This window comes from Spodoptera frugiperda, chromosome 28 (assembly GCF_023101765.2).
Source record: "Spodoptera frugiperda isolate SF20-4 chromosome 28, AGI-APGP_CSIRO_Sfru_2.0, whole genome shotgun sequence".
In the NCBI taxonomy this organism is placed as follows: Eukaryota; Metazoa; Arthropoda; class Insecta; order Lepidoptera; family Noctuidae; genus Spodoptera; species Spodoptera frugiperda.
In genome coordinates, this window is record NC_064239.1 from 11,685,637 (window position 1) to 11,712,018 (window position 26,382).

General features: G+C 36.4%; 1 protein-coding gene across 1 annotated transcript in view; it reads left to right on the plus strand.

The window, feature by feature from the left end:
• The window catches only part of LOC118265276 (START domain-containing protein 10), a 63,280-nt gene that overhangs the window by 28,579 nt on the left and 8,319 nt on the right, over positions 1-26,382 (plus strand). Inside the window, exons 3-5 of the mRNA XM_050705816.1 lie at positions 10,469-10,601; positions 23,113-23,229; positions 24,442-24,592. Of these exons, the coding sequence (XP_050561773.1) occupies positions 10,469-10,601; positions 23,113-23,229; positions 24,442-24,592 (401 nt within the window). The remainder of the gene's footprint in view (positions 1-10,468; positions 10,602-23,112; positions 23,230-24,441; positions 24,593-26,382) is intronic.

Sequence of the window (26,382 nt, forward strand, 5' to 3'; positions counted from 1 at the left end):
ATTGTAAAAAACATTATTTTAGTGTATGTTTTGTATACTTACTACATTTAAATATAATAAATTCAGTAAAAAGCGGTTATTTCAAATCATGAGCATTTAAGGAGAAAATAATATAAAACGTCTAAAAAGACAATTGGAGTAAGGATAAAGGTTGAACATTCCCCTTTCTAAACAGATTTTTCAAATGTACTAACAAATGGTGTAATTAGAATGAATAATTTGCTATAATTTCCAAGCTTGTTCTATTTATTTATCCTCACAAGTAATTAAAGGGAACCGGACGGTTTTAAGTTTTTTTATTGTTAGGTTTTCATGATGTTTTTTTTCTATACAGTCATACAGATGGGATTAGATAATATTGACAGAACTCTTTTTTTAAACTATAAAGAAAAGAGACGAAGGTGTGGTTATAAATATGAAAGTTTATTTGTTTGGATATTTGTCCGTCAATCACGCTAAAATTACTGAACGGATTTTGTAAAAAAAAAAACAGTTCATACCCTGTCTGTATAAAGCTAGTGCTAAATAAATTAACAAAAGCTTTGATTATTATAACAAGTTTAGTTACAACTATATCGGCATAGCACTCCGTAACTTTAACATTACAGTAACGAAATAACTTAGCTAACTTCTTAGTAAGTACCTACTACATTGGTTCTTAGTACTCAAACTCAGTAATACATACTAACTTACGCTAAAAAGGAAAAAAAGATAGTCCATAGAAAAGTTATAGGTACATTTTTTATCTGAAATAACCTTTCATCGAAGAGTTTTACGTGCGGAACGGACCGTAAAAGATAGATTCCATAAAAGGGGCCTTCAGTCTGGAATCGCTGTTTTACGATTGAATCGCTTGGGAGCATGTTAAACAACGCTTGCGTTTTATTGAACGTTGCTGTGGGTAGAACGTGACTTTAGAACTGTTTGGCTATTCTGTAATTGTCAATTTGAAACGTTGGACGTGAGGTCGGTCGTGGTCCGTCATGTCATTGGTTGTGGCAATATGACGAGAATGCGTTTAAGGTCACTTCAAATGCTTTGAATAGGGATGATGACGGGGTATGAAAATTAAAAATCGAATGTTGTTCTAATAGATCACTAAGGTAATAAAAAAATGTATACACAGTTAAATTTCTTTGTGTGATCCACAAATTGTTGATTTCAGTCTGGGTGTCATGTGTATGTGAACGTGTATGTTTGTAAACGCACTCACGACAGGAGGAGGAGTAGGAGAAAATCCTAGTGTGGGTGTACGCTTTTTTTTAAAGGGAAAATGTTCATTCCTGTTAGTTATAATAAAAACATTTCTATCACAAAACGTATAAAATATGTTGTTTTTAAAGATACGTATGTAAAATATATTTTAATATAAATCTCAGCAAGTTTATGGAAATATGTTTTTCGTATGGAAATCTCGCTCGAGGTACGTAAGCCGTGGTTTGGAGGAAAATTTATGATTACCAAAAGATGAATAAGTTTCCAGTTTCGAAGGAATACATAATGATTTCTTTCAACCATTTCTGTGTGAAGAAATAATGAATTATTTGCCACAATTATTCCGTTGGTAACAAATTACAGTTGGAAATACGGAATACAGAAAAGCCTCATCACAATATTTTTTTATTTTAAATTCGTATCATATTCGTCACACCTTATTTATCATTTGTAGGCATTTATGCACATTTTGTCACGTAATATCACTGTAATTTCCACCATTTGTGTTATAAGTCCCATGTAATATGGCGTGAATTTATTGCCATATACTGGACATAATTGCAGGCTTAGTGTTACTACTGCGAAATTTTCGAAAAACCGAAAAAAGTGCAATAATCCGCCCACCCGGGAATCGAACCCGAGACCCCTAGGCCCAGCAGTCGCACTTGCAACCACTAGACTAACGAGGCAGTCATATACACATTTTCTACTAACTGGCATAGATGTGAGATTGGCTCTCAAAAAACAATTAACGCTACGCGCTACGGCGTAGCAATTTCGTAGCGGACGTAGCCCATCTGTGCTGAAATTACGATTGTGAAAGTACATAACTCTGACTGTCTAATTGTCTGTGAATTAGATGGAATGGTGTGAAAATAGTTTTAGGCCTTCGCGTTCGAATTTACAAAAGATATAATACTGCGTAGTATAAAACAAAGTCGCCTTTCGTGATCTGTGTGTTAAAATTACGCAACATATTTTGATGGATTTTTTTAATTTGAGAGAGTGATTCAAGTGAAAGTGTTTTGAATTTTTAGTCTTTAATATTTTCTTTGTTAGAATTATAGTTTTAAGCTGTAAATATTAAGTAATAAATAAAAGCGTACCTGTTACAAAAAAGATGCGAAAGGATTGAACGCGTGGAAATCGCATGCAAAAATTTGTTAATTATATAAGTAAGTAAGTTTATATAAACTTCTAGCTACACACAGAAATCTATAGTTCTATGTACCTATGTATGCATGGAGAATCGATTTATATTCTCATGATGACAAGTTAATATACAGCATTAACATAAACGTAATACGAGTAACATGACTTTGCCATTTAACCTATTTTAAATCCTATATATTCAACTATATGATGATAAAATGGAAATGAGACGCAACTCGTTCTAGTTAATGCCTTTCTTTTATTTTATATCGTAGTCTAGAATACTAGTGACCTTAGAATTCTTATTAAATGCCATGGGAGAATAATATGAACATAGGAATTTAATAAAATATTATAACATGGCGGTTGAGGAACGTATCTGGTTATGTTATTCGATATATTTTTCATACCGACATTCTGTCGTGAATAATGTACGAAGAGAAAGATGTGTGATAGATAAATCGTAGTTGAGATTGGGTTTGATTACCGTTGCAGGTAAATTTGTGAATGTCCTTAGCTTGACACTTGGCATTGTTTACGTCTTTGAATTTCTGAAGGGGTAAGCATTTAGCATTTTTGGAGAAAATCGTCCAATCACTTCTCTCGCTTTGGGCAAGACCAGAGAGGAGTGTCAGACTCTTACTGACTAAAAACCACCCCATTCTTACTCGTGCATTTCGAGGCTGTGCCCCTGTAAACCCGCTAGGTAATCCGTAGCACCGGGAGGGGTAAGCATAGAAGCACATTTTAAATGTAATAATTATAATCAGCTTTTTCACTAGTTATGAGTCTTATATAATATATAATAAGGGCAAGTATCATATCATATGGGAAATACTATCTTATAACTGTACTTCATATTTGTCCTTATAATAACAACTAACCAAAAGTTGGCAAAAGAACCTTGGATAACCTCTTTAGGGAATAAAACGTGCGATGTTATGTTATATTAAAAAATAATTGGAGCGGCCTTGATAGTACTGGTTGTGCGAAAGAATATTATTTGATGGTAATGGTCTGTACAGACTAGAGACATATTTTTCTGACTGACTTGATTCAAGTGTAGATATACTTCATCGTCATTATTAACAGCTATAGACTATGGAGCTCCTCTACATAAGGCATTAAAAAAAAGGTATGTCTTAATCTCCACATAAGCAGTTGTGTATATCCGGGGCTGTGTACTACCTGGCGGATTTACAGGGGTTTCGGCTCGAAAAGTAGGAGTAGGTTGTTTTTAGTAAGACTCCCTCTCACCTCGTCTAAGGCAGGAGAAGTTAACGGATGCCTTTGTCCCTCAAAAATGGCAGTTGGGTATAGGGTTGAAAATTGCTTGACTGGTTCAGGTTTAACAGAGTGCTATGATGCCTAGACTTTGTATATGTAGCTCTTTAATCGGCTCATATGACAAACGTGAAGAGTAGGAGTAGTGGCAGGTGTGTTCTTCCCTGCGGTCTCCACACGACCATTGCTGTTTAAAGAGTTTACCTTGTTGCAGACATTGCAGTTGAGTCATATTTTATGTGTTTTTTTTTTATTTCTGAAGACTTTTGTTCTCAGCAGATTAAATTGCTCGTCTGTACAGGCTCTAAATACGACAATTTTCCTTCGAAAATTGGTTTGGTTTGGTAATTCGTTCGTTCTAAATGTACCGGTTTTATTGAAGCCCGTCGCATATTTGGCACGTTGCCATACTTTGCTCAAAGGCTTTGACTGAAAATAATTCATTTATTTTGATTTATTTTAAACTTACCGTGAGATATAAATCTAGACGAGCTATAAATCATTTTTAAATTTGTGTTTGTAATGATAAATTGAGCTTGAGGCTTATTTATTTTATCTTTGAAATGAGTTTACTGTGGAATGATTTTTAATTAACTTTAAATAAAGCTTTTAACGTACATCTACGTGGTTAAAAAATATACTTTTTTAGTTAATAAAGATGAATTTTGACGTCTTTTAATGATGATTATGATTATGTTATCGGCTTACTCACGTAACTGTTTGACAAGGAACTCAAGCCATGCTAGAGGCTCAAATTAATGAGCAGCAGAGCGACAATCGCCGCGTCGTGTTAAATTAATTTAGTATGTCTCAAAAAAGTTATAACAAAATTATGTCAATTTTTATTTGTGACTTATTATAAAATCTAATGAATTAAAACGATCAATCCTTACTCAACATTTCTAGCAATCAAAAGCTTATAGAATTAGCAGTTCAATCGAAACCCGACCACAGCGAATTCAATATTTGCCCTAATACATAAAAGATCGCGAAAATTCCATTAGTCATTCATGAGACAGGGAAACGAACTCATAGTTAAGATGGATCTCACTTTACTGAGCACAATTTACTCAAGGGCAAATTAATTAGATCGAGACCGTGTGACGTCATGTCATCAAGGTTGCTCCCGAAGGGATATGGAGGGGTTGGTATAGGGTTGCCGTGAGGATATTTTTAGGTTTAGTTATTTTTATGTTGTAGTGAAATGTTTCTATATTGAAGTTACATTTGGGGTTTTTGTTGTGATGGTATGTTATGGACGTCTTTCATAATAGTTAACGTATTTTGGGTTAAGAAAATCACGTACCGAACCGTAGGTAAACTTTGTCTTGACCTGCAGAAAGCAAGCAAGCAAACCTTTATAATCATAACACGTTTTACAATAGGGTAGATGACTAATTTTTATTTTAATGTTCGTCTTGTAAATATTTTTAAAACATTAAACACGTATTTTTATTTGTTAAGGAAACAAATACTTTCGAAGATATATTGTTTTTAAATATCGTGTGACATTACTTCTAGGTAAGTTTTATATGTGGAAATGATGTATTTGCTTCCACTCCTAAATTTTGATTCGTTTTATCTAAATATTGTTAAAATAAAAAAAATACGTATCTAATATTTTTTCATTACCTAACTGACGGACTAAATAGATTTTTAATTCTCATACCCCGTCATCATCCCTAATCTTACTATTATTGCCTTGTCTACCATAAGCATTATCTTTCCATTGATCCTATTTTCATCCCGTTATAACAAGTGAAACCGTATGCAAAACCTAGTATTCTATACACATACATATTCTATAAAGCATTTCTTCTAAAGCTCCGTTCAGTTTCAATAGCCAAGAGCTCTTCTTTCAAGTAAAAATATGCGGGAAACCTGTTTGGACCGCTTTCTTTGTGAATGTCGCTTCTCGTAAGATGTTACACTTTTGAAACTGTCAGCTTAGGTTGAGAGGTATTTGTGAGGAGGTTTTTAGTTGTGTGCTTGTTTAGAGTTTAAAATGGAAATATAATATTTGGTTTTCGATGTTTTGTTTTAAATAAAATGTTGCTTCACACTAGGATTTTTGCCCGTGTCGTGCGTGCGTTTACAAACATACAATTTCACATAAATATGACACCCAGACCCGAAACAAAGATTTGTGAAACATACAAAGAGTTAATTGAACTCGCTACACGTTGCACGGCAGCCGGTTGTCCAGTCACCGCACCAACCGTGCAGAAACATTTTAAAATCTGATTGGTCGGATTATTCAAGCCGCCTAATAAGAGCGCCGATGCGATTTAAGATGCGCTCTCGTTTCAATTACTTTAAACGTAAAGAAAACTCATACTAAGGGTATTTGTAGGCAGCGAGTTACCTTTGCTTACCGTCCGCAGACCCCGTCTTACGGTGACGTCGCGCGACATTTAACAGCCCTGTCTACCCTTAATTAAATCACTTCAAGCATAATGTTAAACAGATAAATTTAGAATCAAAATTAATTGATTCTCATCAATTTACGATACCAAACTTTCAGTGTACCTCACAAATGATTGCTCATTTGACCGTTACCATTACCGTCTTTATTCCTAAAGAAATAAGATCGAATTTCCAACATAAAGTTTGCTATCTTAAGCAAATGTTCCCAGTTTGTTCTGTGTCTCAAGTTGTGGCATTTCATTTCCTCAAGAAGTTTGGTAATCATGATTTATGTTTGTTTGTTTATGAGATGTGATCAAATCATTATTTTCGTATTTTCATATACAATTATGGATATTAATTAGTGTTATTGATATGGGAATGTGAAGATGTGAGGTCCTTGACGAAGTTTTTTTCTTATTTGTATTTATTAGACAGGAAATATGTAATGATCAATTATTTTTCCTAATTCATATTTACTTACGAGTAGTAAATAAATGGGAATTGTGCCCAGTATATGGCAATAGGCTCACCCCCTATTACATGGGACTTGTAACATAAATAGTGAAAAGTGCACCTCTGCTTACCCCTTCAGGGATAAAAAGGAGTGACGTTGTTAGTAAATTATTTTTCATAATGTTCGTTTCCTACTGTGAAAAATAATAAATAAAATCTGAACATGTGTTTAACATAACATTACTTAATGCAAGTTTCATGTTCGGTGCTAACAGTTTTCGTCGCATTAACATATAGGTTAACTTACATTACGGTACATATAATACACCATACATATAATACATAGCTATCTTCAAGGGCGACAAATGTACCGAAGCTGCGGACAACGTAACAGGTTACCGGGGCTCCGGCTCAGAGCAGGAGAAGGAACGGGGTGGTTTTTAGTTAGTAAGAGTCTGACACTCCCTCTCGCCTCGCCCAAGGCGGGAGAAGTCATTGGATGATTTCCCCCCCATAAAAGGGGCGATAAGTGTTATGTCCAAATAAAATGCACTGGATGTAATTTCAAACTCAACGCCACTCAAATTACTTTACCAAATTATTTCTCTCTTTAGAGCTCTTGCAACCAATTAACCAATGAAGCAGTATCAAATAATTAAATAAAAAAATCTTTTTTATGTAATTTTCTGCTTTAATAAAGTAATTAAGATCCCCACAAAGAGTCTTGACGGCCCCCTGGGGGTTTTTAATCACCGTTTAGAGAGCACTGAATCGGTGCTTAAGGTTTTTAAAACCATGAATCGCATGCCGTCGAATAAGGGGGCGAAGGAGGGGTTGGAAATAATGTGCCAATTCATTTGTCTTTGTAAACCGCATTGCTGTTGCATTTCTTGCTTTAGGAGTTTTTGTTCATTGTTTGAAAGAAGATTGAGAAGAATCACTACATTGAAAAGATATGTTATGATGATTGTGTTGATAGTTAAAATTTTTGAATAGTGTATTAAATTATCTTAGAATAATGTTATGATGCCGCCATTTTGTATTTGCACTCCTCAAGGCATAATATGGTCGGAACTGTACTCTTCTGCTAACAACTTAATGTAATTTACCCATATTAGCAAATAAATTATTTGAATTTCAAAAATATAGTCATGTTTACTCTAATGCCTTTAATGGCTACATTATATAAAAGTTTTTTTTCGATTCCGATATATCACTAATAATTATAGATCAATAAAACGTAAGGCTTAATCTGTCCTAAATATCCAAATAGGGATAGGTTAGTACTTACCTAGTACCTAACAATTGAACAATATTTCGCCTACACGCATTGTTGAGCTGCTCACTGCTCTGTGACCGATTCACTGGTCTAGACTTTAGGGTCTACAGACACATTAGGTCCCGTTTTGTACCTATATACCTAGGGTACCTACTATTTGTCAAAATGGCCTAAATGTTTCTGTCGCTTCTGTCCTATATCTATTTTGTACATAGTGCTGGTGGTCACAAGGGTAGACATAATTAGGTAAACTAAAATTTATTTATATGTATAGACATAGCAAACAAATAATAGCAAAATTCCTTTTTTAAAAACCCTTCAAAAGTGAAATACACCTAAAACCTTCTAACCTAAGTCTGAAGAATACTATGCTGAAAACCGCATCAAACGCGAGATAATCGCGCACAAACATACATACATACAGATCAAACTGACAACCTTCTTTTTTGAAATTGGTTAATAACATCAAGCTAAACAAGTTTTTTCAAGTAGAATTTTTGTAATATAAAAGAACTAGCGAAACGCATTTTTTATAATCAAAACAAAATCACCTTTTAGATTAAGCGCCTGTTTCACCACCTTCACATAAGTGCCCGATAAACTTATGTGACAGATAGTACATACAAATTACAAGTTATCTGATACATAGCGGCTATCCAGACATTGTGAAACAAACCCTAAAAATAGGTAAATAAAACCTACATTTATCACTCCTTATATACAAAAGATACGAAAAAAGAAAACTATGAATGGAGCAACAAGTGATAGACTTAATCATATTTCATACAAGACGGCTCGCTTTATAAAGGAGTCGAGCTCCAGCACTTTATTCTGAACTTTTAATAAGATGTCGCGGATAGTTTTAGCTGAAGCTCCTTTCCTGTTGCTTCTTTACTGTTATAAATTTGAATGAGGGAATTTGGAATTAAGAATATTTGTTCGTCAACCTTACTTCTTCTGACTCTTTTAGTGCTGAAATTTCTTTTGTTTTAGTCTTTTACTTAAATTACAAAATTACATTTGCATAGTTCTTTATGAAAAAACTTATTAATTTGGAAGGGTAAAAATTTCAAAATGACATGTTGGTTACTAATGTTAGATATTTATCGCAGTATTTTTTTAAATAAACATTAGGTATTATGTTACTAATATTATAAATGCGATGTTTGGTGATGAATTTGGTAGTTGTGTGTATTTGTTACCCAAACACGTCAAAACAGCTAAAGGGATCGGGATTAAATTTGAAACAGAGATATAATATGTTTTGGAATAATGCATGGGCTACTTTTTATCCCACGAGAACGCGGTCAAAGCCGCTGGCAGAAAGCTAGTAATTATTATACTGCTACGACTAAAATAATGTACTTACACAGGCTCAGTTAGTATGGTACTTATATACATATGTAGATGTCCATACTTCACTCTTATCACACACATAACTTGATAGTTTTACAATTTATATGCAATATAGAAAACTAAAGCTACCCATATCCCGACGTGGAACGTTCTGCCTCGTGAATATAAAGCGAGCTACATACAACTTTGATGAACTTCACCAGAGCGCGTCGAATCGATCCGAATTTGACGACATTAAATGTTTATTTTATTTTATATAGGTAAAAGAAATAGTGATAGGTATCGGCTTTGTATCAGTATTATCCTGTAGGAGTAGCCCCTCTAAATAAAATACATTTCAAATTTTATTGTATAGTATGAGATTAACATAACAATCGACAAATACATTATCAACATCCTATAAGTGGCCACTGTTGACCAAAGACCTCTTCTCACGCGAAGAAGGTTGCTTAATGCGGGCTGGCGACTTGAGACTTATTATTGGAAATTATAAGGTTTTCAAGGCCCAGGTTTTCTCGCGATGTTTTCGCAACATGATTTCTCCGGGCCATCATGACTTGTCCGGGCCACAATAACAGGTCCGGGCTATCATGACTTGATCGACAAATAAAAACGACAAAACTTATGTTAAGTCCATATACTGACTTTACTATCTACTTGATCATCTATATTCAGCAGTATAATTACAGTTACAGTTACTCTACCACCATTGCATGTATTCCCTATGTGTAATATCACTCATGTTAATGCAAATAAACATTATCTTTATCTTTATCTTTATCTTTACAGTGTTATAATATTACCAAACCTTGTAACCTTGTAAGCATCTCCAGAATATCCAGTTATTAAAGTCAAATTCTGCACTAATCGCTTCAGAGCGATTCCATTTCGATAATAAATTGATATTTGAAAGTCACGCTTCTTTATCCAATATTTCGGAAGCTAATGGCAATCTGATTTTGATTGGATTCGGAATTATCATAAATATCGGAAGGCCTCGAGGAATTAGAAAAAGATGCGTTACATATGGTAGAATAAATGTTAGGTAATATTTAAATACTTTTTTTAAACGTTGCCCCACACTAGGATTTTCTCCTATGTCGTGGATGTGGCCTGAAACAACAATTTGTAGATCACACAAAGATTTTCCCGAAACATTTTACGGCAATCGACAGCCTATGAGAGGATATGGGTCACTGCTGGTTAATGGGCATCCTCTACTCAAGACGATTTGCTATGATCTCAAACCCAATGAAACATAATTTACAGATTGGAGTATGCGATGGCCACTGTATTAAAAATAATGTGTTTTGTCCCCAGTGTCATGTCCGGCGCCACTCAAGAACCGCGACTTCGTGCTGCAGCGGTCGTGGCTGGACACCGGCGACGAGAAGATGATCCTCAACCACTCCGTCTTCCACAAGGACTATCCGCCGAGGAAGGGATATGTGAGGTAACCGACTTGACACTTTATATCTGCCCAGCCGAGTCTAAACTTTTTGTAATCGCTTTTCAGACAGCACTGGCTATAGAGATATAGGTAATAAATATATTTATTTGCTCCAAAACATGGTATACAAAGATCTTACAATTTAAATGAGATTCACATGTTTTGCTTAAAATATACGCATGCAAATATTTAAAATTATCACATATATATAGTTATAATATACATAAATACCACAGTTTACCAGTAAAACTAGGTATTATACAAGTATGCAAAAATAGGTATTAGTATAACATACAAATTAATTTGATCGATAGAAATATATTATTATAATAATATATAATAATACATTTCTAAATATAATATTCAACCACTAAAATCGATATTTTGACGTGGGAGATTAGCAAATCGTCTATTGAAAAAAGCTTTAGATAATAAATACATGGAATACTGCACAGAAAATTTCAGTTTATCGGAAGAATCAGATATGAATCCTATATCTTCTTTTTATTTCTTTACTAGCTACTTCCGTGCGGTTTCACCCGCACTGCTCGGTTCCTATTGTCGTAGCGTTATGATTTATGCCTATAATCTTTTGATAAATGTGTTATCCATCACACAAAAAGAATTTTTCAAATCTGACCAGTAGTTCCGGAGATTAGCGCGTTAAAACAAACAAACTCTTCAGCTTTATAATATTAGTATAGATTGGCAGTTACGTCAGACTGGTTTTAAAAATCTTATCTCGTTCACAAATTCGTTTCAGGTATTATCAACCGAAGTTTTCAACCTTCAAAAATGTCATCTTCTATCACATATTTAGCCTTATATTTAGCGTATCTTTTCATTTGCCCTTGAATTCTTATCGCGTAGGCACGGAGAGTACTGAGAAGCCATTTAAAAATTGCTCAGCGACATTTTACCCCTTTTTGATGCTTTAAAAAACTTGCAACGACCCGTTTTATCCCGGACAAAATGTCAAAAAGAAAATTTAGTAAGCCGACATTTTACGGCAGATAATGCCTTTGGCACCAATTCGGGCGTGACGTCACTTATCTAGAACCTTCCTATCTCGTCCCACAGTTAGTTTATTCATTCATGGTTAATTTTGTTACGTGTTAACCATCACTATCTGTGTGGGTTGATTACTATTTACTGATAAACGATAAACTTATTGGGTCAAAATAAGGTAAAAATTAAGTCAGTATATAATATCAATAATGAAAAATCCTCATCTGTTTTCAAAAACAATGACCTTATTATGTATTAAAGAGTCCAAAGAATAAATTCGGTACTCAGTCACAGTATTTTAAGAGTGAAGACTAGAATTTTTAGAGTATCTTTTATTTCATTAAAATCATAATAAATGAGTACTTTGACTCTCGCTGTAATAAAAGGAAAAATCCTAACAAGTTATGTAATGAAAACATTAAATTAAGTTTTATGAATCTACTGATTTAATAAAAGTATGCAATAATTAATCAAATTCACAAATCATACGGTGTAGTATCTACTAAAACTATTAAATGGTCTATATTCAATAAAAATGGATTTCTTTTCTTACTGTCCTCATTTTTGTGCTCCGCGCAAAACTATATGAGCTCACTGACTTGAAATGAAATCTCTCCGTTATAACTTACATTACACAGGCACTACAACTTCTATAATATTTACCTAATGTTCTTAGATATCATTACCTATGCGAGTCGACATATTATCTTCCCTCGATTCAAGTATATTTTTCCTACCTTTACTTTTAACTTACACTGTATTTTTACCGACTTCACAAAAAGGAGGAGGTACTATGTTCGGCTGTTTGTATTTTTTTTTTTTTTTTTTTGTATGTTTGTTCATCGAATACTCCGTCAATTGTCGACGGATTTTCAAAATTCTTTTTTTGTTCGAAAGTAGATAGTTCTGAGGTGGTCCCATTGTCACCAAGTTAGGATCTGATGATGGGATCTTAGAGAAATCGAGGGAACTCCTCAAATATTATAGGGAACTATATAGTGATTTTGGTATATTCATCTAGAATTGAAGCATTTACAGTTAAAAAGTAACCTTTGAAGAGGTGGAACTGATAAAGAAGACCAGAAATGGCCAATGGAACTTCATACTCACATAGAAATCACAATAAAGTTATACTCCGTCAATTGTCGACGGATTTTCAAAATTCTTTTTTTGTTCGAAAGTAGATAGTTCTTAGGTGGTCCCATTGTCACCAAGTTAGGATCTGATGATGGGATCTTAGAGAAATCGAGGGAACTCCTCAATTATTATAGGGAACTATATAGTGATTTTGGCATATTCATCTAGAATTGAAGCATTCACAGTGAAAAAGTAACCTTTGAAGAGATGGCCATTGGAACTTCATACTCACATAGAAATCACAATAAAGTTAATTAAGTGACTGTGACAATACAAATAAATAAAGTAGTTATTGAGATAGAGAATTTTAACCGACTCTTTTAGTTGCGATACTGAGTATCGCAACTAAAAAGTGTGAAATAAAATACTTTTTAAAAAAAATAAACCGACTTCACTAAAAAAGTTAAAAATAACTTTAATTTCGGAAGTCGGTGTAACAAACAAATAATACCGAGAAACACCGACTTCCGAAATTAAAGTTATTTTTAACTTTTTTAGTGAAGTCGGATTATTAACATAAAACTTATTGTTATTGAAATAAAATTCACATTTTCTCGTAGATAAGAAAGAACAGCAGAATGTTTAGAAAATCGATAGTCCTCACTCAACGCCACTTCCAGCCCTCGTCTATTGTTTAACAAAAGGAAATAATTTCTCAAAAACAGTTTTAGTAAGTGCTACAATTTCGCAGACCAATTAATCTTGAGTTCGGTGTCGGCTTCAAATGTTATGCCCGGTTCACATTATGCCAGTAGCATTCCAGTCCAGCATTACAGTCCAGCGCTGGAATGTCACTGGAATAATGTGAACCTGTACTGGAATCATACTGGAATGTTGCATTCCAGTAATCAATCCAGTCCAGTTGACTGGAAAGACGGTCTATTTTTCTTTCCAGCTCACCCATTCCAGCGCCACTGGAATAGTGTGAACGTCCTATTCAGATGCTTTGTAGTATTGTCACAGTAGTGTTACCGATCCAACAGCTTCTGAATGACTGGAATAATGTGAACGATATGACCCAGTCCAGCACTGCACTGGATTAGCTCGCTGGATTACTGAACTGGAATAATGTGAACTGGGCATTAAAATACCTATTACGTATTTAATTAAAGACTAGGTATGTCTTGGGGATGGTCTAGGCTCAATTGATTCTAGCTGAGTTCTACTTGATGAGACGAAGATGGATTAAGTCTTTTCTTTTTGTTAAAGTGTCTGGATAGATTTTGTTGGTTTTGTGGAAGCTGTGGGCGTTCTGATATCCGATCGACTAATTGATTTTGGGTTTACGTTTTCAATATTTAGGTTCTTGGAATTAGGAATTAAACGGTGAAAGCGAAATGAGAGACATGACCGTATTAAGGAGCAAATTTTAATCGGTGTAAGAAAAGATTTTGACTGGAGATAGAAAACGGATAAATGAATGTCATTAACTTAGAAAAAATCAGCAAAATATAACACTGAACTTAAGTAACTTTTTTATGATGAGTAAAAATTATCCAATGAATTTTCTCGCCTTGGGCGAGGCGAGAGGGAGTGTCAGACTCTCATTGACTAAAAACTACCCCGTTCCTACTCCTGCTTTTCGAACCGTAAACCCGCTAAGTAGTCCGCAGCTCCGAACTGTAACTTAAGTAACTTGGAATAAGTGAATTTATTTGTATAGAACTAGGACTCTAGGACATTGTACTTTTCCTATTAATTTCTAGAAAACCAGGCTTCAAACTTCATTATTGATTGGATAAATTAGCTTCAGAAAGTTTGTTCAATTTTAGTTTGGCGCTATATAAATATTGGTGCGTTAATTCATAAAGTTTAGAGTTTTCTCATGGAAAAGATTTTCAAAGTTTGGAAGATGGACGTTTATCGCGGTGGCGGATGGCGACAATGTCATCTAATTTGTAATCAAACCGAACTTCCATCAATAAAAAACTTTGTTCAAAGTTTATCGTGAAGACATTATTTATGAGTTTGGTTGGAGTTGAAGAACATGAACAGACCGATTTTTGTCACCAGGGAGTTTACTCTTGAATCCCATTCCGATCGATCGATATTGACATTTTGATATTTCGTACTCTTGAGTTGCAATACTAACGCCCATTGATCCGTGTTGCGTGGATATTGAATGAACAAAATAATAGATTCTAACAAAATGTTGCTCACAATCAGTAAATGTAACTTGTTTATGGTATAAGCCGGTAAACGAGCATACGGATCACCTGATGGTACGCTATAGCTGCCGCCCATAGACACCCGAATCATCAGAGGCGTTACAAGTGCTTTGCCAACCTTTTGGAGGTTAGGAATTTAAGGATTGTTGGGGAATTCGCGATTGGGAAGATTGGGGACGGGTAATTTGGCCTCCGGTAACTTCACTCACACAACGAAACACAACGCAACCGTTATTTTGCATCGGTTTTCTGTGAGGCCGTGGTATCACTCCGGTCGAGCCGGCCTATTCATGTCGAAGCATGGCTCTCCCAAACTTATGAAACAAAAGCAAACGTAATTCTATGCATAACAAACTGCAACCTTGCAATCATGCACTACATCACTACCCATAGGAATTGACGCGCACGATAAGCTATCTTATCTCTATAAGCAGTGAGTACAAATTGTGTAAATAAAGTAATGAAACAGACCCACTCTACGCCTACATGGTGCCTGAAAGGTTCGTTAAAGGTAATTTGTTGGGCCGTCATTAAGGAAAGGTCGGTCTGATGTTTGCTCAGGTTTCTCCAGGATAAATTAGGTGTTAGTTTGTCGTGTCACTAGATTTACCGGCTTGGGTAAACTAAAGTCTTTGAGTAAAATTGTTACGGTTGCTAGGGTTTTTTATTACGTTTTAATATTATAGTTTTTTTTGACGGGGGTAAATCTTCCGATGACATCTTCCGCCTTGGGCGAGGCGCGGGAGTGTCAGAATCTTAATGACTAAAAACCACCCTGTTCCTACCCCTGCTTTTCGATGCGGAGTCCCGGTAACTCGCTAGTCAGTCCGAAGTTCCACCGCAGGTCGGCATCAGCCCTACTGGGCCCGCCATCAATGGTAGCGTGATGGATCTTTGAGGCGCGCACGGAATGCGACGCACCGCATGCACGGGCGTTAGTACAACCTACTAATATGATAAATGTAAAAGTTTCAGGTGATGACTTAAACCTTCAATCAGTCTCTGAAGGACAAGGAAAGCATTCTTTAAATTTTAAGTGATCTCAGTATCAGTGGAAATGGTTACATAGTTTCACAGCATAGTTACATAGCAAATCTCTAGTAGAAAAGCAACCTTAAGACAATAAACTACGCGCATGACGAGCGAGCCTAATGGCAAACTTCTCTTAGAAGTTCACAAGAAAACTTGTTACTATGTTAAATTATTCACATTTTACTGTCGTTTGTAGGTAAATAGGTATACCTACATACATTACTATCTACTCTGTGATACAGCTTCTTGGAATACTTGTACATAGCAATAGCGAAAAGTATAACCTGATCTTTGAATGTTCCCAAAGACCATACAAAGCGAGTCCATGTGTTGTTCACAATAATTGCCTTCTTCAATACAGTCTAGGGTATAAGCCGCTTAACTTTAATGATTTTTCGATCCCAGATTGCGAGAGGAATGAAAATTGCTTGTTACCAACGTCGCTCGTTGAATTTGAATATATTATGTATTTGAACCATACATATAAATAATATGTACGAAGATTATAAGTTGATGAGGTGTATTATTTTGCTGTGATATGTTTTGTGATAAAGGTGTAGTCATAATATTCAGGTTGGAAATCTCTATGTATAAAAATCATTTGTTGATCGTTAGTCTTGCTAAAACTCGAGAACGGCTGGAGATTTTGTACAAAGGAGGATGCAAATCCTGGTCCCACCTTTCAATAGCTTTTTTTTTTTTTTTTTTTGAGGGGGAAAATCATCCAATGACTTTTCTCGCCTTGGGCGAGGCGAGAGGGAGTGTCAGACTCTTACTGACTAAAAACCACCCCGTTCCTTCTCCTGCTTTTCGAGCCGGAGCCCCGGTAAACCCGCTAGGTAGTCCGCAGCTCCGGATCAGGCATCAGCCCTGTTGGGCCCCATCTGTGGTGGTCTGATGGCTCTTTGAGGCGCGCGCGGAACGCGACGCGCCGCACGCACGGGTCTGGTTCTGTTCGGGCGGTGAGCTACCCTTGCTCGCCGTCCGCAGGCCCGCACTTACGGTGGCCGGAGATCGTCTCGGGATCCCCTACGCCCGGAGTGTCTTTCGCGACGGCTGGGGCGTGAGGAGGTTTGTTCTCTCACGCGCCCCGCCTCCTCCTTAGCTAGCATGACTGCTTCGCAGAAGGAGGAGACGGCATCCCAGTCCCTCTCGCTCCGCACCATGGCCTGAACCAGTGCCGGGCGCGAGAGGTCGCCGTCGCCGACCACATCCCTGAGGACTTGGCGGTGCTCAGCCCACGCAGGGCAGACCGCCACCGTATGTTCTACTGTGTCCTCCGGGCGGTCCTCACAGTGATGACACCCGGGCGTTTCCTCCCGCCCAATAAGGAACAGGAACCTACCGAAACTCCCATGTCCGGTAAGCACCTGCGTTAGGCGGTAGGTGAGGACGCCGTGGCGCCTCTCAAGCCACTCCTCAAAGAGGGGACTTACCGCTGCGATGACAGCGAGCCCAACCTTTCAATAGCTATGTGTTACATCATTGGATAGGTAATTTTGAGCTGAATAAAAGTTACTATGACGCCAAGTTCTAAATCTTAGTCCGTTCAGTTATCCTTTATTAAACATGGTAGTTTTAGTAAAAAATAGTTATATAATCGGAATGCAATCACCCCATTCTTGTGTCGAAAGATCACTCGACCTACATTTCTAAGTTAACAGACAAAATTCGTCTAAATTCTTACAAAAAAGAAAAGCTAGACTTAAAACATTTAGTTGAACTTGAAATTGCGTACTGTTTCAGCCGTTTAGTAAAAAAACCTAAGAGGAATATATATCCCTCTCCGTTTACAAAGTGTAAAATCTCTCGCCACATCGTTAAGCCCTCTCCCTCTCGGTCCGTTTGTTTAGGTCTTTACATAGTCTTAATACTAGGCTTTTAGCTCAAACTTTTTCGAAGAAATTTTACCAGACTTTTTGGTATATTGTTTCATGGGATTACTTTTGTTAATATTACGTGGAGTTTTTAAGAAGTAGACATAAATTTATTATAACTTTCGTGAGACATACTAAATTAATTATTATGTTATCGGCTTATTCACGTAACTGTTTGACGAGGAATTCGACACACGATGCGGCGATTGTCGCGCTGTTACTGACAATCGCAGCGTCGTGGGTCGCGGATTGCTCCTCATGATTATGAGCCTCTAGCATGGCTTGAAACTAGTCGAGTATATGTAACATAACAATTAATTCGAACTAACTTAGTATTAAAGCTGAACCTGAAGATAATATAGAATTCTTGCCTAGTTTCTTAAAAGTTTATTCAGGGATTTTTCTATAGGTAATCTTTTACATTTTTCCCTAAGAAATTGTATAACCAGCTTAATGTAAAACGTTAGTATTTGGGAAAAATCTTTTTCTACATTTTGAACAGCAGTCCAACATCAGACGTTTTTAAGATCATCATAAAGCTGAGTGGCAGTTACGACGGTACGCCAGGATTTCTTAGAAAAAAGTAAAAATTTCTTAAAAATATTTTAAAATGTGTAAAATTACTTGGGATTTTTAAGAAAAGAAAACTTCTACGTAGATAAACCTCTCTGCCTCTTGAAATGGGAGGTAATGGAAATCCCGGGAGGCTTAACTAGGACTCGGTATAAGCACAACTAATGAAGTTACTGAACGATAATTAGTACCGCGATAGTCGCAAGGAAAATATATCGGATTAATATTTTACAAATACGGTTTTTAATGGAGAATGTTAACTTTTTTAACCATGTGTGTCACTATGAAGCTCTCGATGTAACGAATTGATCTGTATACTTAATTTTGTCGTACAATCAAAACTGACCATATTATATACGACTAAAGTTTTTATTACTTGAATTTCTCATACAAAATTAACGTTGTACTGTGACGTCATAGTTTAACGTCTCATATATTTTATTTTTTAATACTTATAACTAAGTAGTAGGTTATCACTTAATAATGTTTTAAAGCTATTTAAATATAAGAATGTGTAGGTAATTTTTTATTTTACATAATATTAACAATGAAGAATTCCATTCCGTACTTCCTGTATCTGGTGGCCACTTTAGTAATATTTGCTTCCAGTTTTTACCAGCGATACCATCAATAAATGCATTTCCACTTAAATTAGTCTAAACAATTATATTAATTTGGTAAAAGATTAATTTAATAAAATTAACTATATTGGAATCTACATTTTCGAACGAGCAAAATAACTTCACTAGAGGACTGACCGACAAACAATAATTTTTTTTAATATTATAATACTTGCTTTCACGTTCAAAAGTGAAATCCTGGTCTATTTGAAATAAATAATTCTCTCTTTGAATTTGTCTTTTGTTCATTTGTTTCAAAAACGAGATCTTTTCACATAAAAACTCGAAGAGTTTGATGTAAAATCCTTGTTTTGAAGCCTTTCTCTTCTGACCATCAACTTTCACACATAACTCATACATGTGTGTATGTAGTTTTATGTACCTTAGCAAAGACCACTACTACTATAATATACGATCACTATACTACTATCGATCGCGATAGTAAGTAGCTCAGAAAAAGTGACGTCATTAAACCTATTTTATTTCGTGAGTATTAAGTGCGAGGACCTAGAAGAGCCTTCCACTTACCGACTCAGCTCTGGACAAACTTTGCCGTTATTCAAGAGGTGTCAGTTTCGTTTAACGTAAGTAACTTATCTTGAAGGTGATTAGGGAGGCAAACAGAGATATTGTTTCTGCGGTTTTGGTCCTTAAGGGTGACTAGTTTTGGTGCTTGTAGGCGTGGCAATTAGTATAACGTCATTAGTGTGTTAATATGCACATATACAATGCTTAGTACGTCGCGACTCACCAGTGTTATGTGCTATGAATGCTACATTGCTGTGGATGCGTTTGGCTTCCATCAATAATATTAATTTATTGTTACGCATAGCCTAACACTAGTGGAAACAGATTCAAATAGGCTACGATTTTTATATGGAAAAATGCGTGATATGGATACGTGTTATGGATGTGTGCTATGGATGGCCACCGTACTATCGATACATCGCATGCTCGAGCTGCGCATCTTCCTTGCACAGCTACTTTGCGGCGGCATATCTTCATAGCACAACTTACTCGTACAGCTAGTATCAGTGGAAATGGTCAAATAGTTTCACTGCTTAGCTATTACACCTTCGTAGCATAACTACATAGCAGAGTTGCGCAAAAGCACCCTTAAACAGTTTATTTATTTAATAATTAATCATAAACAACATTGTTGTTTAGTAATTGATAATAAACGTCGTTTTAAAATAGGAAAATAACCAACATCTCTGATCCCTTTTCAATTCTAAAACAACATTCAATAAGCTTCGAATAACAATCAGCTATCGGCTCTTTCAACACGTTAGCTGTTGTTCAAGCCAACCGAACTGAGACATTGAATAGATGAATACTGTGGCGGCTCAAAGCGATCGCGCCATTTTCTCGAATGACATTCTAAGGCTGCTTTTTCACCAGAGATGTGCTATGCTACGTTGGTGTGGATGCGTTTGGCTTCCACTAATCATATTCATTGATACACATAGCTTATCATATCTTTGTAGAAACAGACTGAGCTAAGCTATGTTAAGGAAAGATGCGTGATATGGATGACTTCCCTAGTATCGATACATCGCATACTCGTACTCTCGATCGTCCTCGCACAGCTATATAGCTTAGTATCAATGGAAACGGTCACATAGTTTCACAGCTTAGCTATTACATCGTCGTAGCATAGCTACATAGCAGATCTATGGTGGAAAAGCACCAACAGGGTTATTGTAGATAAGCCACCGGCCACAGCCACAGTTGTCAAACTACAGCAACTAGAGGCTACCAATGGCCACTACAGTTAACTGAACCACGCCACAGCCACTTTTTCTTGGTAACTTTTTGTAGTGGTTGTAAATGGCTTGCTAGTGTGTGATGTTGAATCAACGAACTAATTAAGAGCGTATATACAGCATTGGTATTCATATAAACTTTTAAGTCTTTATACATGATAACGATAACTGATTTTAATGAAATGTTGTACTCATACTAAGGTTTAAGATGTCTATCTGCCGCACACATTTGATTATTACTTAAACTATTTTTTAGTAACGATTTTGTATCGAAAACATTACAACTAGAGGAATGTGGCAGCTACAAATGCTTCGAGTGTATAAAAATATGTACAAAAACTATACGAAACGGAATTTCGTGTCTGTGGTGCTTCGTCTGCATCAACCCTTAAGTCGGTCCGGATATTCTCAGCTCATTCGTTCGTTCGTGTTGTAGATACGTTCTTTTTGTTCGAAGTTTTTCTTTAGAGCCGAGGCGCGGGTTTTTACATTCATTCGCCAGCTACTTTATTTTACGCTTTGTAGAATTTCATTCTCGAAATAAAATCTTTGTGTAGAATGAGTTATTGTTTATTAGAGAAAGGAAAGAGTTTTGTAATGGCTTACATTTTGTTTTATTAGTGTAGTTAAGGTACAGAGTGTTTTTCGGGATAGCCGGTATGCGCGTGTCAAAGTACTGTTGGGATTTTTGAGTTAAGCATTTGTTTTTTTTTTGTAAGAATTGAGTCTGATATTGTGTCCTGTACTGTGTATCATGTAGGCTCACCTCCTTACATATTATGGGTCTCATAATAATACATAAATAGTGAAAAGTAGGTATTATAATTATAAAATGCCATATGTATGTGTAAATGTAGAACTGCGGGAATAAGCACTTACACTTGAACCCAGGTATGTCTGCGAGTTTGCGATGGTGAGACAGGGTTACTCCGCCGCACGTATGTATATCGCGTCACGCGCCTTTAAGAGTATTCAGATCACCACAGATAAGGCTTAGTAGGGCTGATGCCCGATCTGGAGCTGCGTAATGGATAGCCGAGGCTCCGGCTCGAAAAGCAGGAGTCCATGGAACGGGGTGGTGTTTAGTCACTAAGAGTCTGACACTCTCTCTCATCTCACCCAAGGCAGGAGAAGTCATTGAATGATATTCCCCCCTCAAAAAAAGCCCAGATATGTACAAGTTGTTTCCATTCTCCATTTCGTATTTTTGTTACAGCTTACTTTAAAGTTTTCGTTTCTAAGCTTAAAGCTGTCTGCTATAAGTTTAAGCTTATTTCTAGCGAACGAATAACTTTAACGTTGAGATAAGTTTACAGCATCTGTGGTTTTAGCTTTTGATCTAACTTTGCTCCTTTATTTTAGTTTCTTGTACACTTTTAGAGTGCACTTGGTGTGGTGGCTGGGCAACCGGCTGCCGCGCAACGTGTAGCAGCTTCAATTCTCGCAAACAGCAACTCTTTGTTTGATCCACATATTGTTGTTTCGGGTCTGTGTGTTATGTGTCCATGAACTTGTATGTTTGTTTACGCACCCACGGACTCGGGAGAAAACACAAGAAATCATCATTATCATCAGCCGAGAGACGTCCACTGCTAAACAAAGGCCTGAACTAGTAATTGACAATAACCAAAACCTTTCGTGGACGCAAATAAAAAGAAATCAATTAAGAATTCAGTAGCAATAACATTAACCAGTGCAGTTAAGGATTTAATGGCCCTAATGCCAACAAATGTAACGTAAGACCGGCAACAGGTTGATAACGCGACACCTGTTAGATAGCTGCTATCAGTCCAGTTAATTAAATCCACCGCCGCGCCGGGACTACACAATGAACCCTTTGCTAACGTAATATAATTGACACTTTATACCATCGCATGCCTAATAAAAGGATGCTTTTTTTTTATCAACCTAAGGCTTTTTTTAATGCTTTTGCTGAGCATTTTTCAGCCTTCCGTAAATTTCTCAATAGTCAGCTCAGAGTCTGGAATTGTGCCCAGTATATGGCAATATGCTCACCCCCTATTTATTACATGGAACTTATAACACAAATGGTGAAAAATGAGATACATTGTATAGCGGCATTACGTGCCATAATGTGCACCTCTGCCTACTCCTTACGATACGTTTTGTTTTAGTTTGTTTGTGATTTTCAATTCATTTATGTAGGTACTAAAGTTGAAATTTGTTTGACAGCGTACCACCTACGACACAGAAGAAGATCCTAGTGTGGGGCAACGTATTTAAAAGAGAGAGAAAGAAAGAGTTTACGCACACACATGCAGATTTGTTGATGGAGGTACAATTAAACTTCTATGTATCTATCTCTTCCTCAGAGCTGTCTCTCTGCTGACGGGTTTCGTGGTGCGGACGAGGTCTGGTGCTGGAAGCTGGCTCGGTTACGTCTCCAGGTCTGACCCTAGAGGTGCCCTGCCCGCCTGGCTTGTCAACAGGTACGTCATTTAGTCATTTATGTAGCTTTGTGAACTTAAGACAATAATTTTATGTGAACCATAAAGAAAATGATAAATGATATTTATTTTTGCAAATAGGTTATAAGATAACATCTGTAAGGTAAGCGCACGAAACGGATTTTAGTTTGTCTTGTATAGAAACTCGTACAACTGCGTCCACTGATCCGCATTGTACGGACCGCATCATCGGCAATGCCTACATGCGATGCGTACTGATGGCGTCATACGGAATGCGTACGATGCGGGCCTGTGGACATCAATCTCTTTAATGACTAGATGAGGCCGGCTTTTTCTATCGAACTACTGTGAGAAGAAATGACGAAACAAATTCAGAGGTTCTTTGAAAGTCCAGACAAATCAAATAAAAAATTATGTGAGAGAATTTATTGATCTCGACTACCATGTAAGCATTATAAAAACAAGCTGTTTTTTTATTTGAAATGTTAGAATTATTCTGCTCATTCTATCGGACACATTGTGCGTGATACTGATTTAAAAAAATTAAAATTCCATTAAACTAAATGTTTCAGCAGTATTGGAAAAAGCGAGCGGCATGCGCCATGCAAAAGTTAATTGAAAATTGAAAACTTTAACACCTGCATTGGAAAAAGATTTACTTTCAACCTGATATGCACTGTATTGGTTTGCATTTAGAGCTTAATATTCAATGACTAGTTTCCAGCTATGAGTTTTATATGCAATGCGATTTTCTTTTATTTGTGAAATCAGTGCTGCAGTGGATATGCGTACATATTTTAACAGTGATAGAATAATTACAGCAACCTGAATCGAACCTAGATCCACATATCATAAGTCAGGCTGTTAGATTTGTTATTGGACTAAAATGTAATTGAAAATTATATTTTTTAAGCCGGTAAACGAGCATACGGGTCACCTGATGGTAAGCTATCGCAGCCGCCCATGGACACTTGAAAAACCAGAGGAGGTTACAAGTGCGGTGTTTCTTTTGGGGGTTAGGAAATTTTGGGTTGTTGGGGAATCTGGAATTGGGAAGATTGGGAAGGGGGTGATTTGGCTTCCGGTAACCGGTGTGAGTGATCACACAACAAAACACAACGCAAGCGTTTTTTCACGTTGATTTTCGCTACAGACATGACCTTAAATATTTTCCGAGAAAACAGAACTAACACATTAATCGATTTACTTAAAAAATAATATCTTCTCAACCAGGGTGACAGCACAACTGGCACCTCGCCTGGTGCAGCAGCTGCACGCGGCAGCACGGCGGTATCCTGGCTGGAAGGCACTCACTGACCTGCCCTACCACAAACCCTGGAGACACCCTGAACAGGTCCCGCCGCATAGGATCTCTTTGGATGATGTAAGTGTAATATGTAAATAACACAAATATCTTATACCACCACCCCTGGTATATACCAGGGGTGGCCAACCGGTCGATCGCGACCATTAGTCCAGTCGATCGTGGCAAGGCAAAAATATAAATAAATAGTCCATATTACTAACTACTACACTACTATGTTGTTTCATTTTAGATTTCATGAATTATGTAAGTGGTAGATCGTACAGGGTTTCATTAGTAAACAGTAGATCTTATGTCTAATCAATTTGGCCACCCCTGTTATATACAATCACTCAAACGCCACTCAATTTAAATTTAAGAAGCACTCAAGAGTAGTTCTGTCTCTACAAGCTCTTTATAAAAGACAGAGATAGCACGAAATTTAAGTACATTTTAAAATTGAGTAGCGTTTCAGTATTCCCAGGAGTGTTGGTAACAAAAACTTTTATAATATAAGTACGTTAATGATGTTTCAAGATCAACATTCAACAGGTCTCCTCTACATAAGAAGGTTTACCATAGCTGTCATGCTTGACAGTATCATATCTAGGTTTATGTATCTTTTAAATTTAAATGGCATTCCTTCAGGGTGCTTTTCGACCAGAGATGTGCTATGCGGCTATGCTACGAAGATGTGCTATGTAGCTGTGAAAGTATGTGACCGTTTCCACTCATATTAATTAAGGTATGCGACGATAATCTTAGAAAATACCTATAACTCTAAAAAGTCACATTAGTACTTGTTGTTAGCAGGTTTCTATCCCGTACTCTCATGCTTAAACCTCCGGGCAACCACGACTATCAATATCTTACCAAACATTACTTATACGTTGCTTAAAATACGTAAATTTTAAGTAACCGTTTCTAAGATACCTTTACAAATCAACTCCGAAAATAAAATTATCTTTAACAGAGTCAAATTAAATTTCGTCTCGGTAATTAATGACTTATCTAATAACAAAATTAGACGAACCTTTCCTTATAAAAACGAAAATTCTTCGAGATTTTTCGGTAAAAAAAACGAAGAAATAAAACAAACTTTTAACGAGCTCAAGAATCCCGGCAACTTGGGGACGAGTGACACTTGGAATCGACAAGTTTGTCGTCAAGTGACTATAAATAGGAGAAGATAGATATACATAGGTAATGGCTATTTATTAACGCTTCGCTTAAACTTTGACTCAAATATTTTAGATGATACTCGTTATATATTTTGGTATTTGACATATTATGGCCAAATCTGGTGAAGACTTTAGTACGGACCTCAAAAGTAATGGGGAATAGGCCAGTAGATAGAAGGAATTTGGTAACTACAGTCAAGTGAAGGCCTGCACGGTTAGCACGGTGACTGGGCAACCGGCTGCCCCGCAGCGTGTGGCGAGTTCCATTCGCGCACGGAGCATCTCTGTGTGATCCACAAATTGTTGTTTCTGGTCTGGGTGTCATGTGTATCTGAATTTGTATGTTTGTAAACGCAACCACGGTACACAAAAAAAATTGTAAAAAGCATAAATAGAAAAAAAAAAAACTATACCTAGGTATAGATGAAATGTAACAGATACACCAGAATCGTATCAGATTTTTTTATGATTTGTGATATTTTTACGTGAATACAAAATAATAACTGAAACATTTCATTCATTAACTTAAAATTAAACAAGGAATAAAGAAAAGACAAAAAAAATTTCGTAGAACTAACGCTTCTTCTAAGACATACTTATCTTAATATGAAGGTTCATTCATTAGAGTATACAATATACGTACAAAGAGGGTATATACCCTCCCGAAGTTACCACAGTAACGCACTTACA